The sequence below is a fragment of the Stigmatopora nigra genome, chromosome 3, assembly GCF_051989575.1.
Source record: "Stigmatopora nigra isolate UIUO_SnigA chromosome 3, RoL_Snig_1.1, whole genome shotgun sequence".
NCBI classification, from domain to species: Eukaryota; Metazoa; Chordata; class Actinopteri; order Syngnathiformes; family Syngnathidae; genus Stigmatopora; species Stigmatopora nigra.
Genome location: NC_135510.1, coordinates 169,892 through 190,152, shown reverse-complemented (window position 1 = coordinate 190,152; position 20,261 = coordinate 169,892). Strand labels below are relative to the sequence as shown.

The 20,261-nt window shown below is 37.7% G+C and overlaps 1 protein-coding gene across 11 annotated transcripts in view; it reads left to right on the top strand.

Annotated features, from left to right (window-relative positions):
* Positions 1–20,261, top strand: part of LOC144194725 (liprin-alpha-1-like) — a 52,932-nt gene that overhangs the window by 31,079 nt on the left and 1,592 nt on the right. For 6 of the 11 annotated variants that reach the window (XM_077713962.1, XM_077713961.1, XM_077713963.1 and 3 more), the window contains exons 17-29: positions 2,869–2,898; positions 5,708–5,832; positions 5,914–6,086; positions 7,392–7,485; positions 10,344–10,425; positions 12,715–12,915; positions 13,114–13,176; positions 13,565–13,591; positions 14,767–14,942; positions 15,066–15,163; positions 16,304–16,479; positions 19,778–19,846; positions 19,962–20,130. In XM_077713962.1, the coding sequence (XP_077570088.1) occupies positions 2,869–2,898; positions 5,708–5,832; positions 5,914–6,086; positions 7,392–7,485; positions 10,344–10,425; positions 12,715–12,915; positions 13,114–13,176; positions 13,565–13,591; positions 14,767–14,942; positions 15,066–15,163; positions 16,304–16,479; positions 19,778–19,846; positions 19,962–20,130 (1,483 nt within the window). The remainder of the gene's footprint in view (positions 1–2,868; positions 2,899–5,707; positions 5,833–5,913; positions 6,087–7,391; positions 7,486–10,343; positions 10,426–12,714; positions 12,916–13,113; positions 13,177–13,564; positions 13,592–14,766; positions 14,943–15,065; positions 15,164–16,303; positions 16,480–19,777; positions 19,847–19,961; positions 20,131–20,261) is intronic. The other 5 variants (XM_077713969.1, XM_077713970.1, XM_077713968.1 and 2 more) reach the window with 4 other exon arrangements.

Genomic DNA, 20,261 nt, shown 5'->3' with positions numbered 1-20,261 from the left:
TTGAAGGAGAACGTCCGTCCCTCAGTTCATGCATTCAAACTTCAGTGCTCTTGGAGCATGCAATGCAACATGACAAATATCAAAGCCACACCACCAGGTCCACCTCGGAATGGCTCAAGACAACCAAGTTAAGGTTTTGGGTTGGCCAAGTCAAAGTCTGGATTTAAATCCTATTGAAATGCTATGGTTTGATCACAGAGGGCCAGACAAGCTTGTAATTTTTTTATGCCGTGGAAAATTAAATTATTATTTAGAAACTGAATTTTCTCTTTCCTTGGGTTGTCTCTGTCATACTAAAATTGGTTTGATGATCTGAAACCTTTGTCTGATGAATATGCAAAAAACACATCAAGTACGGGGCATATACTTTTTCATGGCACTGTATATACATACCCATTAGAGGTAAGATCTTCAACCCGAACCCAACCCGGCGTTTGATTCGGGTCAAGTCGGGCTTCTCTCTCGCTGAAAAAAAAGTATACTAAAATGATGTGTGGTCTCTCACTGACCTAAAAAATAAATAAATACATGTTTATAAAAATTATTCTAAAACGATGTGTGGATACTAAACTAAGGAATGCTTGTTATAATATAAATAATTTGGAATTGTGGATAAAAACAGAGAAAGGGGCTGTAATGTAATTGCAGCTGCAGAGCCAGAGCATGCTTTGCGCACGTCACGTGAACGCTGCAAGATGTTAAAGATGTTAAAGATAAACTAAAGACTGGAGAACTGAAACGAGAAACACGCACTGGTACCGGTAGGAGAGAATTTTGGAAATGCTTCAAATTGATTGTTGAGGATGCTAGGGAAACTTGCGTTGGTTTCGCTGAATGTAGTCAATGTGGCGCTTTGCTCTCATCAAAGAGCAAATAGACTGGCACCTCGACACTGAGCAGGCTTTTAAACAGAGTTGAAATCGTCACACATCTACATTATCATATAAAAGATGTTATTGTTTATATAATCTTGTTTACCTTAGATTTCGTTACAAAAGAAAGGCTGTAATCATAAATCACCACTCCTGACTCGGGTTGGGCTGGAAAATCAAGTTAATTGCTCGGGACGGGCCGGGCTGAAAATTAATACTCGCGGGGTATAAGACTGGCTCTTAACCTGTAGGTGTGCTCCTCCTAAGTGATATGTACGAAGAATGAGCTTAAACAATTGGTTCTGATTTTTCAAAAATATATTTATTAAACAAAGTAATATTAACATGCCAAGTTGCGTCCTTATCATTCAAATATAGTGCCCTGTCACTTGGAAGAAACCACAGTGGAAGAAGGCTGAAAAAACTATTTACAAAATTAATTGTTTTCAAAAGTACCAATTAAAACCTTTTAAAATGGTCAAATTGTCCCAATTTTTAAGAAAGATGTGAAAAACACGAAAATAAGTGGAAATAATACAATTATTTATGAACACCACCATGTGCTCGTTTTCTGTTCTGGGGGATTTGAAGATAAACAGACAACAAAGTAAACAGAGTCTCAGGGTGCGTTCAGACACAGTATAGGTTTTAAAGAAAGTACTTGACTTCTGACTCCAGTATTTATCTTCTTGCTAGCAGGCAAAAGTGGGCTTGAATTTGAATATTAGTGTGAAAGTTTCAGTTTAGAAGGAACTTTCAAATATGGAGTTGTTTTCTATGCCAAACTATTCTTGGCAAGTATTACTCAGGTGCTTGAGAATAATGGTAGAACCCTTCTCATGGTATTAGGTCCGACCAAGGACAGAGTGGCCATGCCGAGAAGTCATCAATTTTAATGCTTCCTTTTGCTTCATTATCGTAGCGATGGTAGGTGAGTTACGGTTGTATTGCCTTGCAATATCAGTTATGGGTGGATAGCAATAGCACAATGCCACCGCAACAATTTCAAATTGCAAGAAATTCATACCATGATAAATCAACATTGATCCATTTATATAGTGCACTGCCAGATTTTGAGGTAATGTTTTGGGTGCGCCTTATACTGCGGAAAATCCGATAGTACTCTTTGTTCCAAAGACTAATGTTTCAAGCAAAAGAAAAAAGCAGCAAATCATAGTCTACTTTTATAGTTTGCACTCTGCATTACAGCATTTGAAAACCCTGTGTTTTCAAAAAAATGTGAGTAAACATTGTTCGTCCTGTAACCACTTCAACTTGTTATAGTAATTTACTACAATTACAATGTCAACAGTCAAGGCGATATCTGTCGTGAATACCATTAATCGTAATCAAAAGACATAGTAAGCCATTATTTGTTTGATCATATTTATGCTCACCCCTCAATTTCTTCTTCCTTTTTCTCATTGAGTGCCCACTAATCTCTTTTCTGCCCCCGCCTTATGAGTTAGGAAAAATAAATGAATTATTCAGTATTGTGCTCATGTTTAAAAACTCCCAGAAAATGTGTCCGGCTCACGTTTTATTTACTCTGCTGATCCCAATGTCTCTGTGGAATACCGAAGGTCAGAAAAGGGTGTCCCTTCAAAACTGACAATTATGGAAGAAAGACTAGCATCCTACATATGTATTTACCTTGTACTGTATATAACAAAATGTAGCCAGCTCGACATTTAACTGTTTTTTTTTTTAAGTTTGAGCCCATTATCCTCAAAGTGCAGTTAAAAAAAAGCTTGGTTACATCTTTAGAAATGGTATGACTCTCCGTAACTTACAAGTTGGTTGTTTGCTGTGCTACCGTTCTGTACTTGCTTGTGCTGAGTGACTGCATTGAGTTTTTGCTTTTCAACAAAAAGACCAAATGGTAAATGCCCATGAGGTTTTCCTGGTTGTTTTTCTTTTTGCATGGTTTGATTCCACTGCTGTTCTGGCTTATTTCCACTAACTACTTTTTTCTTTTTTTTCTACCATGCTTCAGCCTAGTGACCTGCGCAAGCACCGCAGGAAGGTAAACTAGATACCTACTCTCTCCATTAGTACCATGACTCCACTCTTACAACCGTAGAATTTTAATCTTTAGTTTCTCCATTTTGACTTCAGTGATGTACGAAGGACCACTGGGTGTTTGCGTTTTGGTTTACAAATTCACTCAGGTGGACTTTTGCCACTTCAATCATCCCCCAAAAATATCAACTGTGTTCCTGAATGAATTATTTTGTGTGTGTGCGTCGACGTTTCGTCAAACGGACGTTTGGTCACCGGACAGTTCGTCGAACAGACATTTTGTCGCCGGACATTTTGTTGGCGGGCAATTTCTCGCCTGATTCCCTCGCTCTCAAAATCATAATCATGAGAGAGAGAAAGAGAGTTTACTGTTGAAAGCAATCAACCAGGTAATCTCGCTCTCAAAATTATAATCATGAGAGAGATCAAGTTTGTCATTGCATTGACAATGTCAAAGCAGTAATATCTAAATATCTAATGTAAAAAATATCAATAAATTGCGTATAATTGGCGTGTATACATGTTTTTGAACATTGTGTTCTTGTGTGTGTATTGGCAAACTTGCTTCGCCCGTGCCCATTCCCACATTTTATACTATTATCGTCATGTCCCAACACCTCTGTTAAAGTGGTTCGATCAGAACTTCCACGTAAGCCTCTGATACACTGAATTATATTATTTTAACCCTTATAGAGCACTCATTTACCCCATTGGCTGCCTTTGACGGCGGTAGACGTCCGATTCGTGTTGACTGTGAGGTGTAGATGCTATTTCTGTTATTAGAGCTCCATCTAATGCATATAAAACCCAAAGTTTTGATACGGTGTTGATATTGTATACAATTAAAATAATTCAGTGTATCAGATAATTAAGTGGAAGTTCTGATCTAACCACTTTAACAGAGATGTTGGGACATGACAATAATAGTATAAAATGTGCGAGGCAAGTTTGTCTACACGCGAGAACAGGACGTTGAAAAACGTACACACGCCAATAATATGCAATTTATTGATAATTTTGGATATTAGATATTTAGATATTAATGCTTTGACATTGTCAATGCAATGACAAACTGATTATAATTTTGAGAGCGAGCGAATCTGCCAACAAATTGTCCGTCCACAAAATGTCTAGCGAAGAATCCGGTGACGAATTGTCCGCCGACGAAATGTCCGGCGGAGAATCCGGTGACAAACTGTCTGTTGACGAAGTGTCCGTCGACGAAACGTCCGGTCACGGTTAGATGCTGATATCAGCAGTTACTCCAATGGGTTGACAGATTAACAGAGAACAAAAATTAAAGTGTGGTGATTTTCTCAATTACTTCATTTTCTACACTTAGAAAGCATTCAAATGACAGTTTTAAACCAAATATAATGTTTTAATTTTTTTCAAGAATATTTCATTTGAAATGATATTCACTTACATATATTGTCATTTTTCCTTCACAGTAATGCATTTTGGCAATAATTTATGAGACGATATATTCAATGCAATATATCGCCCAATAGAATATGTTATCGCAACAGGCCTATTTGTTAACAGTTTTCTTTGCATTGCATAAAGGGGATAAACATTTGGCATCTTCCATGCTTGGTCCTACACCACAATTTGTGCGAGAGACCCTGGGCCAAGGAGACCTAACCGTTTCTGGCACTATAAAAAATCTTCATTTTTATCAGAAAGGTTAATGGAGTGGTAACTCTACTTACAAAATAAATTACATTTCTTGAGTTGAATTTTTCTTAAGCAGAGGTATAAGCTCATATTAGGAACTCATATTAGATGTATAAGCTTTAATTGGTTCCAACCCATTCCAAGATCACAATACTACCCCAAAACCCATTCAAAATGTACTCTCCTACTTACGAACAATTTAGGTTCCGAGCGCTTGTTCATGAAAATTTAAAGTGTTCGTAAGTTGAAAGTTCGTAAGTAGGGGAACGTCTGTATATATCAATTTTGTATAAAATATGTGGGAAACAATAAAATAGAAAAAAGATTAGAACATTTAATAAGCCGTTCAAATTAATAATAAACGCAGACAGTTTCCGTATAAAGAAGGCTTTTGGTCAGACTTTTGGGCTCATGCTGCACTGGCATGACAGTTTCCCATAAAAATACAGGATTGCTACAAGAGGCTGTTTAACTTGGATTTTTTTTCCTTTACATCTAGAAGGATTTTTTTGTCCTTTTAAACGTTTTTGTTACCTGAATATTTCGTATTTTGTGACAATTGTAAGTAGAGGTAGCACCGGTACACCATTCTTATATATTGTTTGTCTTTGCTTAAAGTATCTTAGGTGACTGGACTTCATTTAGGGTGCTGTGTTTCAAAGGGATTGTTTTGGGATCTTATATAAGACATGGAATCATAAATTACCAAATTAGCATATTTAATACTTATTAGGAGGGAGTACAAAATCTTACATCCTTGAGTTTACACATAGCTCCTACCCCTTTAATAATGGGTGTCCACTGTATACATTTATGGTTCAATATGTTGTTCTCTTCCAACAGATATTAGGAAAATAACTATCAAAATATTTCCAAATTAAAGTTACTTATTTGTGTATTTCAAGTAAATAACTTAATATTTTGATGAAAGGATACATTTTACATTACTAACGGCACTTATCAGGACCATTCACCTGTAGTATACAAATGTGATTACATTTATTCAACTTTTAGATATCGATTTTGTTTCAATGTTATTAATCTGATAACAATTCTGATTTAGTTTCATTGAAATAATTTATTTAATCGATTGCCTTATTTATATTGTGAATGTTCCTCATTTTTTTTTGTTTTAGTCTGCTCAGGATGACAAAACCATTATCCAGTGCGAGATATCACCCCCCACTACTCCACGATCAATGCGCCTAAACAGGGAAGTGGGTCTTGCTTCCAGCCATGAGGATATAAGAGACATCCGAGGGTCCGCCTTCTCCTTGCCTCTTTGAAATATTTTACACTTGCAATTGAATGTTAAATCATGAAATAATTTGTCAATGTACAGTCTGAGTGGCATGCAAGATGGTCAAAATAGCAACCCAAGCAGCAGTAACAGCAGCCAGGACTCTCTCAACAAAGCAGCTAAGAAGAAGAGCATAAAGTCATCCATTGGACGTCTTTTTGGAAAGAAGGAGAAAGGCCGACCTAGCGTTCCTGGAAAGGATTCTCCCAGCCAAGGTGAGATAAAATTGTTGTTCTCAGTGTATAAGTGGATAAGTGGGAGAAATTAATTCATGAAATAGTATGTACTGGGAATCAAAATGTCTTAACAGTGGCCATTTTTACCTACTTCAAGTGAATATTGGCTGTTTAGGGCTTTTTTTCTCCACCATTTGAGACCATGCTCTCAAAATACCACTTAAAACAAAAAGGATTAATGAAGGGCAGACATTTACTTCTCAAAGAAAAAAGGAATAAATGAAATTCAAACTGCTAAATCAATTTTCTTTATAAACATAATTAGCTCCACGAAAGTGGACACTTAAGAGATCTGGAAAAGATCTTAAAGATCTTCAGCAAGACGGTTATTTATATATTTATTCATGTATTTATTTATTAACTTATTACCTATCTATTTATGTCTAAAATGCCTGTCCTATTTCTGTATCCTCACCATCTTGCTACTGCGATAACGAAATTTCCCGAATACGGGATGAATAAAGTTATCCAATCCAAAATATTTAAAAACTGGCAGGAAATACTTCAAAGCTCAGACAAATAAAACAATCCATGGGACATAATCACAACTTTAACCCCAGGGGTCAGTGGTAGGCCCACTGCTCATCAGTCTTTACATGAATGATCTGCCTAGCTGTTGTCCTTCAATTGTCATCACCTGTCTAATGTATGCCGATTATTCCATTCTTTTTCTATGTCCACGCGAAAGACAAAAAGAATGCTGCACAAATCTTACACTGCTTTTTAAAAAATGTCAAACACCCAGATCACGCAATGCCTTCAAAAACACAAAGGGCAATATGACCAATGGTTCTGTTATCTTTCCCATTACATGTCAGAGGCATTACGCTTTTAAACTCATAAATGCTGTATTAGTTTGGTTTGTTTTTGCTGATATGGAACTGTTTCAATGATGTGTTGAATAGTTGGAAGATTTCTTTAATGGTGGGACACAATAACTTTATATTTCCGATAAGATGCACTAAATTGTTAATTTTAATAATAAAAACATCAGGCATGAACAGATGGGGTGAAAATGTTAATTACTGCCACTTTGGTGCCAGTGCTTAACCTCAATGCTACTGAGTCGCATATCTCACCCTGACCTCAGGGTTTAAGAAGTTAGAAATTCATAAGACCGTTTTCCCATCCCACCCCCAACCCCCAAACAAGGTAGTATATGTACATTTAGACATTTTTCATCTTGATGGGGGATACTAAATCCTCTAGCCCTGCTACGTGTGCATAAAGCTTTAATTAACACATAAATCCTTAGTGCTATCAAATGTTTTCTTTTGTTCTTAGCTGGTACTCCTGAAGCAGAGAGCTCATCTAAGGATGGTTTAGGAATGGGCACCCTGGGAGGCCCTGTGGAAAAGAACAGAAAACTGCAAAAGAAGTAGGTGTCAAAGACTCTTAAATTCACTAGCCATGTTCATTGTGTTCATTTAAGACTTTCACGCTTGTGCTCATGAGTCATGGCAACTACACACCTTAACAAATCTTGCCCACCTGGCTCCTCAGTTTGTCATTACGGTAATCTCTCGAATATCAAGGTTAATGCAGACCAAACATGGCCGAGATAAACGAAAAAATGTGAAGTAGGATCATCCCGATTATAACTACCACAATACAAGTTTTTGTACCTCCACAATACAAGTTTTTGTACCGATATAGAAATACATGTAGTCATACCTCGACTTATGAACTTTTTTGTAATTTAAAAATTCCGTATGTATTTTTTATGTAAATTTGCTCCGTTCCACGGTCCTCACACAATTACCCACTAAACCCTTAAAAATTGGTCAGTTTCCCAATTTCGTATGAAAGATTTGAGGAAACCAAAATATGAGAAAAAATTATAAGAATGATTTATTAATATCTTAAAAGCATGCAAAATCTATCCTTGTTGAAACGCATTGAAACAAGGCGAACGGTATACAACAAAGAGGTAGCACACAACCGCTGTGTACTCTTGTTTTGGGTGGATGTGTGTGTTGATTTTCCCGTATTATGTCCCTCTGGGAGCTGCGGAGCAAGTTAAGCTGAGTCTGGGACACAAGACGAAAAAAATGAAACTCACACACACATCCACCCAAAACACTAACAAGACATTGACAACCACTCAAACCCATAAGCACACGTCTTATAAGCGCAAGATTAAGAATTCAAAGAACAACATTAACAACATTAATCAACAGCAAACATTACGTTTTATGATTTCTTTGGAATTTGATTTTTTGCCTGTTTTATTAGCCGCTACCCGTTCTTACCTGTTTGGATGTCACTTGCCGGGCTGGTTGACGGATGTTTTGGGCAGGAAAAAATATCCAAAGACTGCCTTTGATGACTTTTAATAATACAGTGTTCCCTCGCTACTTCGCGGTTCAGCTGTCGCGGACTCAGAGCTTCGCGGATTTTTTTTGGAAAAAAAATAAAAATACAAATGCAAATATTACATTGAAACAACATATTTTACAGGGTTTTTTTGTTATAACATGAATTTCACTCTACCCTTATTCTATCTATATTGTGTACTGTATACAGGGGGGTAAAAAATAAATTAAAAAAAAATATATATATATATATATTTTGGAATTAAATTCAAATTAAGCATTTTTTAAGGGGAATCCCTACTTCGCGGAAATTCACTTATCGCGGGTGGTCCTGGTCCCCATTAACCGCGACAAGCGAGGGAACACTATTTCTATACTGCAACAGACAAACGTCATCAAAGTGGGCGGTTGCACGACTAGTGAACATTTCTGGATATGTTTTTTTTTTCTACGAAGACAGAAAAATCATGATATATATCCTGCATTTCTTTGATTTTTGCTGTTGCAATCCTCGCTGCTTCCTCCTCCCCTGCCAGCTCGTTTTGATTTCCCGTATAGTCGAATGTTGCATAAACTCCTGAGAGTTTGTCTTGAGAATCTCCCCCTAATGTGGACTGCTGTCCAATTCGCCAACAAAGTTTTATTTTCAAATAAGTGCCATGGATTAAAATCACACAGAGCTCGTATTTCTGATTAAGCCGTTCAGAAAGCTCTAATTTGGCCACTGCCCGCCATTTTTTTTCTTGAGTGCCGAGTCCTGTGTGTTCCACCATTTTCCTAGTAGCAGGCAAAAGACAGGGGAGTCTGCTTGTGAGTGGAATTTCACATTTTTAGGAACTTTTTTTCCCCCAGAAAAAAATCTGATAAATTGAAGCTGCGAAGTGAAAGATACAGTACATGCCTTTTTTTCCACACAATCTTTTCCATTGAATTCAACATCCACATCCATGTATTATTCTTTTCATTTCCTTTTTTTTAGTATTAAAATTTAGTTTAAAGCAGCTCGGCCTGAGATAACTATTAATGATTATTAATTCATTATTTTTTTATTTTGTCACCAATCTTGCAGTTTTTTTACTATTATTACCTCTTCTCATTCTCTTTGTAGTCCAAAGACTGGGTAAGTTTATTCATAATTGCTCATTTTTTCTTCCTAAACCCGGGGGCCTTATTGCTGATGTCCTTCTGAATGTCACTTTTCCGTATTGCTCTTACCTAACGTGAATGTGGATGCTGTTTTGACTACAGTATTTTGCTCTAAGGCATGACATTCTACACTGAGGGAAATTGTTACTATAATGTATACATGCAACAGAATGCACTATTATAAGGAGCTTAATTATGGTGGCAGAGCACTCAGCCTTACAGTTCTGAGATTCTAGGTTCAATCCCAGTCTCCAGCCTTCCCGTGTGGAGTTTGCATGTTCTTCCTATACCTGTGTGGGTTTTTTCCCCCCTGCATATTTCAGTTTCCTCTTGTATCACAAAAACATACATGACAGGCTGATTGAGCACTCCAAATTATCCTAAGTATGAGTGTTAGTGTGAATGATTTTTCATTCTACTAGTGTCCTGACATTGGCTGGCAACTAGTTCAGGGTGTTCTTTGCCGACTGTCCAAGATGGACAAGAAATTGAATTACACTGACTGAGATTAAACAACTAAACAGTGCCTAACTACCATATGCTTAATCCATCCCTCCTGCATAGTAAACTAGTACTTAAAAATTGTTGACACATTTCAGGTCTTCAAAAGCATTGCTGATTTTTATTTTTACAGATTAGAATGTTTGTTTCCTTGCACTGCTCATCTCTCCTTGATTTTGCCTGCTATAATGCTGAATGTTTTTGTGGGAATGGGTCTTTTTGGTTATTTTGAATTTATTTTTGTTGTTGTTTTAAATAACAATTTGCATATCAGGCATGAACTATTAGAGGAGGCGCGCAGGCTGGGCTTGCCTTTTGCCCAGTGGGACGGACCAACTGTTGTCGTTTGGCTTGAGGTAAGCATTTATGGGACACATTATAGTTATTAACTATATTTACAGTGCCTTGTGAAGATACTTGGCCTCCTTATATCTTTCAACCTTTTGCTACATTTCAGGCTTCAAACGTCGATATAAACTAATTATTTTGTCTATAATCAACAAGTGGAACAAGTGGAATATTTTAAACTTTTTCATAATAAATTAAAAACTTGCAAAATGGCGCCTGCAATAATTTTCCGCCCCCTTGCATTAATACTGTATAGTGCCACTTTTTGCTACAATTCTAGCTGTAAGTTGCTTCGGGTGTGATTATCAGTTTTGCCCATCTAGAGACTGAAGTTCTTTCCCATTCTCTTGCAAAACAACTTGAGCTCAGTGAGGTTGGATGGTCAAAAAGTTTGATTTTGTTTTCAACCTTCTTCCACATGTTTGGTGTGTCTCCCAGATTTTTTTGGCAAACTTTAAATGAGACTTTTTGTTAATATCTTTGGCTTTCTTCTTACCACACTTCCGTAAAGGCCAGGTTTGTGCAGTATACGACTGATTGTTGTCCTGTGGACAAACTTTCCCACCTCAGCTGTCATACCTGTCAACTGGTACGTTCTCGCCGTAATTGGTACAACTGAAAGCCCATTTTTATATTGGTACGCTGTACACATGAAAATGGTACGCTAAACGGTGATTTTGAGAAAAAAAAATAAATTAAGGCACTTTCTAGCCATTTTTCACCATCCGCCATTGTTTCTTCCCGGAAACGCATGTCTGCCAAGTGATATATGTACCGGCGCCTCTGATTGGCTAAAAAAAAAAGATCATGATAAACATTTCGTTTTGTAACACTTTCACCATGTGATTTCCGTTTCCTGTTCCCTTGTTTATGTTTACTTTCATTTGATCAGCTGTTTCTGGTCTGTTTACAAGTCAAGAATACACTCTTACACGTGGTACAAGTTGATTTATCTGACAATGGCTTCAATGAAAAGGACTTTGAAATTGAAATTGAATTGGTAAGATTTTCCATGTATTTATACATATATGTAAGGGCGAAAACAAAATTTGGTAAGATCACAAATGGTTCGAGGTTGACAGGTATGGCTGTAGATCTCTGCATTTCATCCAGAGTGATCATGGGCCTTTTGGCTGCAGCTTTGATCAGTCCTCTACTTGTTTGAGGTTAAAATTTAGAGTGAGATGGATTTGCAGTGGTCTCATACTCCTTTCATTTCAATATGATTTCTTGCATAGTGCTCTTTGAGATGTTTATAGCTTTGGAAATCTTTTTGTATAAAAAAAAAAAAAAACAGTATCTCAAACCCATCTGGTGTGTTCCTTGGTCTTCATCGTGGTCTTTTCTCTTTAATCAGAACCTTGAGTCCTGGCCTGGGTAATATGACAAAAATTATTACGATTAAAAATAAATAAAGATTATCAATCGATCGATATTCATCACGATAACTTTTGCATCATTTTTTTTTCAAATTTCAAAATTCTGTGAAGAAGTAAATTGCTTTCCTCATTATTAAATTATTAAAGTAACTTATCTTTTTTATAAGGAAAAAGCCTGTAAATTGTAAATATTTTAAAGATATCTGTGCTGTTCTTTGGTGCAATAAAGATAAGACAACTCCCTCCTTACACTATGAAAAGTAAAGAATAAAACCTGTGTTAGCCTGTATTGCTAACCCTGCTAAAAACACTTAGTCTGTCGGTTGTTCTTATTTTTTCACTGTGTGGTGAAATATTTCAATCTACTAATACTTGTATAGTAACAATAAAAGCATTCAATTCAATTCTTCTGAACGTTGGTCTTGAACTAGCGTTCATGTTGCATGTGGTGGTTGGGTGGTGTAATTGCAGTTTAAAATTATTGAATGTTTTTATTATTGTTGACAAATTATATGACGATAATTTACTTATCGTTTTATTGCCCAGCTCTACCTGATACATTACAGAGCAGGTGCATTTAAACAAAGACATGATTACCCAAAGATCGATTATTTTTATCATCATCACTGATGATCAGTCAACATTGGATCATTCCGAGATCCTCACTGAACTTCTGGCCTCAGTTTGGTGCATTGAATGAAAAGGGGGCAAATAAAAGTTTAAAATTGGCAATACATTTTGTTCCACTTCATGATTGTGTCCCACTTGTTTGTTGATTCTTGACCTTAAGTTTTAATTTTATATCTTCGTTTGAAGCCTGAAATGCAGCCAAAAAATTGCAATGTTCAAGGGGGCCGAATACTTTTGGAATGCACAGTACATTAAAGCAATGATGGCTTATCTTCTCCTTTTGTCCAGCTTTGGGTGGGCATGCCTGCTTGGTATGTAGCAGCCTGCCGTGCTAATGTAAAGAGTGGAGCCATTATGTCAGCACTTTCCGACACTGAAATTCAGAGGGAGATTGGCATCAGCAACCCCTTACATCGTCTGAAACTTCGTCTTGCCATCCAGGAAATCATGTCACTCACTAGTCCCTCTGCACCTCCCACCTCCAGAACGGTATTTGTCTTATTTGTTGTACATACACCATCTGACATTTCTTTATGTCACTAAGCATGACACTCTCCTGATTAACATTTTTGCTAATTATCTTTTTGCTGTAACAATAAATGCTTCCTGATATTTTCTCTTCTGTCCTGCATCATTGTCTATTTTTCACACTTCACTCACTTGTGATTGGGCGTATCAAATGTTAAGACCACGGGAAACGTTTGGGTCACACATGAAGAAATGGAAAGTTTGGCAGCTACACCACCCACGGTTAGTCTCTTCAGTTTGGCTTGACACTGTTTTATTCTGTCAGCTCTGGTAATTATTAGGTGTCACCAAGTGTGTTCCAATTTGGCCAAATCTCACCATCTAGTAGAGCATGATGTTTTTGCTTTGTTGTGACTTGTTCCTGTACTCAATTTGGAAGGGAAATATGTTGGGATACTTGGAACAATGTCACAAAAAGTGAATAAGGTTCATAGAGTGTATATGGGGTGGATTCTAGGGGTACAGTATGGTGTGTTGTGTGTATAGGAAGAAGAGTTGAGTCATTTTCACGTGAAGATTTTACTCGCAGCTTTTCTAACACAGCATTTCAAACTCAATAACCCAGCCTTTCTTTTCTTTTCACAATGCTCACTAACCATGCTAACATCAGGACGACGACGAAAGTAGCTGGGCCCAGGTTTGAACAGATGCATGTCACTCTTTCAGTTTCTTCTCTAATAAACCTGTGTCGACTTAAAGAACAACTGTGATAAGGCCTCTGCCAACACCCATCTAAATGCAGACATATGAGCTCATTGTCCTGCCAAACATTAAAGAATGTTTGTTTGTTTTTTCCAAATTAAAATGTTTAAGCAGAAGACACTCTTTTTCAAATCTGTGTTAATTTCTAGCTAGTTTTAAAAATAATAATCTCTAAAATTGAATGCTCTGCTACGCACTGAGCTAACCTATACGTGTATTTATCACCAGGTAGTAGCTGCACTTATCTGTCACGGCTTAACACTGAGCTAATCTCGAGTTAATTAACTGCAGTGTTCAAAACTTGCTGCTTCTACCAGCTGTGGTTATAGCTACAGCCATCCAGACATGTAGTAATGACAAGCCATCATGTGCAGTTACAGTTTTCCTAAAATAACGTAAGAAAATGATCATCTCAATTCTAGTAAAAAGCAGGCAAATTATTGTTAGCTTGAAATAAAAAAATTAAAAAACTCTTAAATACTTACCACACATCTTTTGATTATCCTTAAAAAAAAGTCCATCCATTTGTACATAATCAAATTCACTTCTGGAAGAAGTGTTTCAGAATTGTATCCCTTGTGTGTCAGTCCTTTCATGCGTGCATGCTAAAATCTATATACAGTTGTTGCTCTACTTATGAAATTAATTGGTTCCATAACTTTTTTCATTACTTGAATTTTTCGTAAGAGCAATACTTTATATGTAAATTCTGTCTTTCGTTCCATAGTAACTAAACCCTTTATGATCAAAGTGTCACCTTTTTGAATGAAAGATGTGAGAAACTGACAAAAATGAAGCGGAAGCAAAGTCACCGCAGTTATGTTACAAAGACAATTTCAAACCAAGACAATGGATACAGGAAAGGCATTTACGTTTAGGGGGGTTTTGTAACTTGGATCTTGTTTTCGTATGTTGGGAGTTATTTGGATATCAAAGGGTTTCGCAAACCTGAAAATTTCATGCTGAGAGGCATTCGTAAGTAGAGATATGACTCTACATTATTTCTTACCCTACACAATTTAAATTTAAAAAAATAATCTGTTATCTATTTTTATTTGCTCATGTTTCCTGGTGTTTAACAATTATGTATATATATTTTTCCATTCACAGACATTGGCATACGGAGACATGAATCATGAATGGATTGGTAATGAGTGGCTACCAAGCTTAGGCCTCCCACAATACCGCTCATATTTTATGGAGTCCCTGGTGGACGCCCGTATGCTTGATCACCTTACCAAAAAAGACTTACGAGGACAGTTGAAAATGGTGGACAGTTTCCATAGGTAATGCACCCAAACAGAGCAAAAAAGTACATATCTGTTGTCTGATCTTTATTTCACATGCTATACGTTTTCATATCAGATAGCTGCAAATATATTAATAAGTGTTTAATTTGTGGTCTATAGAAACAGTTTTCAGTGTGGAGTAATGTCTTTAAGAAGGCTCAACTATGATCGGAAAGAGCTGGAGAGGAGAAGGGAAGAGTCACAGCTGGAATTTAATGGTAACACAAGTACTTTAAATTCTCATAATACAGTAGTACTTACGAAATTAATTGGTTCCAGAACTTTTTACGTCAGCTAAAAGTTTCGTAAGCAGGGAAGTGAATTATATGTAAATTCTCTAATTTGTTCCACTGTCCTCACACAACTTTCAACTGAACCCTTTAAAATTGTGTCCCAATTTTGTATGAAAGATATGAGAAACAGACAAAAATGAGATAAAATTATAAGAAAATGATTCAAAATATATCCGTGTTGAAACAGGGGAACAAGAGGAAGCCAACCGCAGGCAACAGAGAGCACACAAATACACGGACACATGAGCACACATCGCAGAAACAAAACATTATGAATTGTCACGTTTTTGGCGGCGACGTCGTGGCCGGGAAACATGGAAATGGACCCAATTACAGGGAAACAGGCAAGGGGGGGAATGCTTGCTCAAACTAAACGTAAATAACGGAGGCCCAAGGAAAATAACAAAAGACTTGGAGTTATGGAGCCTGGGGCCGGTCAGTCCGGCGGGCGTCCGAGCCAGCCTTTGAAGAGGCGTGGGGCTGGTCGATCCGGCTGGCATCCGAGCCAGCACTTGAAGAGGTGACCTCCCAAGAAGTTCTAGGTGTATTTGTCAAAAAGAAAATAAGGCTGTTGACCGCGGCCGTCAACTTGAGTTTCTTGTGATGAATTAATAAAAAATGAGAAAAAATTTGAAAAAATAAGAAAGCGATTCATTAATGTATTCAAAACAATGACAAGAATGCAAAATCTATTTGTGCAGCAATACAGTGCTAACAGACATAAAATTGCTCGCATTTAAACAACTTCAAGTTGTGAATTCAAAACAACTTATTAAATAGAACTCCTGAAGAGTAACAGTCTCTCCATCTCATTGCTCACTACAGAGAGACCATGCCAAGGAGTCCTCGCTTGTGCTTCAATAATGTAGCATTGCTAGTAGGTGTGTTACGGCCTGTATTGCATTCTATAGTTTCATCAAAATCAGAGACTTGGGGTTAAATTTGTATACAAAGCATTTGACATAAAATAAACATTTTATTTATTTTGTTTGCCTAATTGATAGTGTTACTCAACCAAAAAATACATAAAACAGCAATAATAATTTTCCTTATCTCTGTTTTCAGATGTGCTGGTGTGGAGTAATGAGCGTTTGATAAATTGGGTTCAGGCTATTGGGCTGAAAGAATACAGTGCCAACCTGTATGAGAGTGGTATCCATGGGGCGTTGCTTTCTCTTGACGAAACCTTTGATCACAACACCCTGGCCCTATTGCTGCAGATTCCCACACAGAACACTCAGGTATGGTAGCAGAGTAAATTAGCAACATTTTCCTTAACTGGATGTAAAACGAGCTTGATTCGTTCCAGGACTGAGCTAGTATATTGATATTCTCGTAACTCGAATGAACGTCTCCTATTGAAATGAACTAAAAACTAAATAATTTGTTCCAACCCTCTGGAAAAACACCAAAAACAGGATATTGGATTGGAAAAAATGTTTTATTTCTTCTAATTCGCCATCTATTAACAAAGTCACACATAACTAGTGGTTTAATATTACTAAAATATGTTTAAATTAGTATTAAAATTATACAGATTTTGAAGGGGGAACGCAAGAGAGAGAGGTGGGGGGGCTTTTTGCACAGCAACACGCTCATTTCATAACAAACAAATTTAAATGTACTTGGATTACAATGCAGACACTCAAAAATAAGTTTAGTCGAACCTTACACTAAACTTAATTCTAATTTTGTTTGATACATTTCTGCTTCCGGCCAGGTTGGCTGTTTGCTCCGCCTCCACCCTGGCTTTCACTATCGATGATCGGTTTGCTTTTGTATTCCCTCCAAAATATTCCGAAAATGATGCACGCAAATGTCCTCACAATAGGATAACGCATGACCACTTGCCAACGAGAAGTAGTCTTGTATTAGCGATCGCTCCGCTAACGGGAGCTAACAGGCGAGAAAGCCAGTGCCCCCAATGTTCTTATGAGCAGCCAATGAGAAGTGATATATACTCCTCGTATTAGCAATCGCTTCATATTTCTTGTGAGTGACGGAAAAAAAGCACTGAAAAAAATGCAGCGCGCCGCCCAGTGTTCGTAGATGGATACCTGTTATACATGAAAGAGATGCGGCAAAAAAGACTGCGCTCAAATCATAAACAGTCTCATGTCTTGGCCACCTAATTTTCGCATATCTCAAAATTTTTCTGGTGTCTAGAGATAATTATTTGCTCAAAATCTTCCTCGAGTTGCTCATATGTCGGGGAGCTCGTATGTCGAAGTACCACTGTACTGTCATTCTTCTCCACTTCGCAGCTTAAACATTCACGACTTTAGTACGTTTGTTTTTTTAAATGTCCGGACGGACATTTCGTCGCCCGGACGTTTGGTGCCTGTGGGCCCGGTCTTTTGGTCTCCAGTCAAATGGTGACAGAGTAAGTACTGTTGAAAACCGCTCTCAACAAGAGTTTAATATCTAAATATCTACTGTTGATTCTTGAGAGAGAGGTTAATATCTAATTACTGTTTAATATTTAAGTACTGTTGAAACCAGCTCTCAAAATTATATTCATGAGAGAGAGTTTAATATCTAATATTGAAATATCAATAAGAGCACTCATTTAACACACCGGCTGCTGCCATCGACTGTCATAGGCATCCAATGAACCCTCGTTCTCTCTGGGGGAACTTGCAATGTTGAAATACTTTAAATTACAGTACAAGTTCCCCCAGAGTGAATGAAGATTCATTGGACGCCTATGACAGTCAATGGCAGCAGCTGGTGTGTTAAATGAGTGCTCTTATTAATATTTTGATATTATATATTTAGATATTAAACTCTCATGAATATAATTTTGAGAGCTGGTTTCAACAGTACTTAGTTATTAAACTCTCTCTCTCATGAATCAACAGTAGATATTTAGATATTAAACTCTTGAGAGAGCTGTTTTCAACAGTACTGACCCTCCGTCACCATTTGACTGGAGACCAAAAGACCGGGACCAAACGTCCGGGCGACCAAACATCCGGGCGACCAAACGTCTGGGCGACCAAACGTCCGAGTACCCTCGCTTCTCGGCTGGCTGTCTCGTATGCTCGTATCTCAAAATTTGTCTCCTATATCAAGGTAAATATTTGCTCAGAATTGTACTTGTACAGTGGTTCCTCGACTTACGATCGTAATCGGTTCCGAGATTGTGATCGTATGACAAGCATATCGTAACTCAAGCGGATGTTTCCCTTTGAAATGAATTGAAAACAAAATAATTTGTTCCAACCCCCTGAAAAAACACCAAAAACAGGATATTAGATTGGAAAATAGGTTTTATTTCTTCTAATTCGCCATATATTGACAAAGTAATAAGTAACGAGTGGTTTAATATTAATAAAATGTGTTTAATAGACGTAAAATTAGACGCATTTCTTGGAGGGAAGAGACAATGACACATGGAGGCGGAGGTGGGGGCTGTTCGGGGGGGACTATATACATACACTCAACTTTTAGTGTAACTTCACACAAAACTGAATTCTAATTTTGTTTTACTCTTTTTTTTTTTACCTTAGTTCGGTGGGTTGACCCCACCCGTAAGTCTTCAAAACTAACGCATCAAGCGTTGTTCGGAACTTGAATCCCCTTCGAAATGTTTCGAAAATGACTCACACAAGTATCATCACAATACGCGTAATCCAAGCTTTAGAATTAGCGCGCCACATCACTTGTAGGTCTCTTGAAGGCACGCATGTTCTCCGCATTGTACATTAGTAGCAGCTTAATTTTACAGTCACCGCTCACATTAGCACACAACGCTAGCGTTAAGCGGTCCTTCATGGGTTTGTGTCCCGGTAATGCCTTCTCCTCTGACCAGTTTCATCGCAGTTGAAAACTTGCTGGGGGATGTAACTTTCCTCGGCGATAAACAAGGCAAATGTAATGAAGCGTCCTTCTGCTTAAGGATGGTGGAAATGGTTGACGTATTCTTCTCGTATTCCCTGGCGAGCTCAGTAACACGTACCCCACTCATATTTTTCAATTATTTCGCGTTTCGTGTCCATTGTCAACGCCTTTTCTTTGCAGAACTCTGCCAATACATAGTAATATTGTTTATCTGTAAATGTACCCAACGCGGGGGGAAATGCAAAGTCCCCCCAGTGAACGTAGAAATATTGTATGCACGAAAGAGATGCAAAAAAGACAGTGCCATGGCCACCTGGCTTGGTCGCATCACGAAATTTTGATCGTATCTCGGGCGAATTATTCGATCGAAATTTTCGTCATAAGACAATAATGTTGTAAGGCAGAGCTGTCGTATATCAAGGTTCGACTGTATCTCAAATTCCACGTATGTCGGGGCAGTCGTATGTCAAGGTATTTCTGTACGGTATTTCTTTTTCTTAAATGTATTCGCCGATATGTCTGGTCTACATTGTCCGCAAAAAAAGTGAAGAATTGGTGTACTGTGTTAAACTGAATGAAAGGTTTAGGTCAGACTGATAATGTGATAAAGTGATGAGCTATACAAGCATTATTTAACGTTTTTGAATGAAAAGATGCTCTAGTTACCATTCCGCTTCACACGCATCTTTCTTCTAGGCCCGGACAACTCTTGAGCGTGAATACAACAGTTTGCTGTCCATTGGTACAGACAGGAGGATGGAAGAGGTGATAAACAGAGCATATATACTTACCCACATGGTGTCAGACATATTGGGAAAAAAACAAACTAATTCCTTCTGCAAATTTCCCTAATGAAATACAACCCTGCGCTCCATTTCAGGATGATGATAAGAACTTCCGGCGTGCCCCCTCATGGAGAAAGAAGTTTCGGCCCAAAGATATGAGGGGAATGTCCCTAGGTGTGTCAGACACTCTGCCTGCCAACTTCCGGGTGACCAGCAGCAATGCATCATCTGCTTCCATGCAGCCAAAGAGAAGCCCAATGGACGGTAAGGGAAAGTCCTCAAAATCCTATCTTATGGCAAAATAAGATTGGCAGTGATTTCTTGCTTGGAATTCTTCTTGAATGGCTTGTCTGCCTTGAGGTTTATGATGCTGTGACTAACGGCATGTCTTTGCA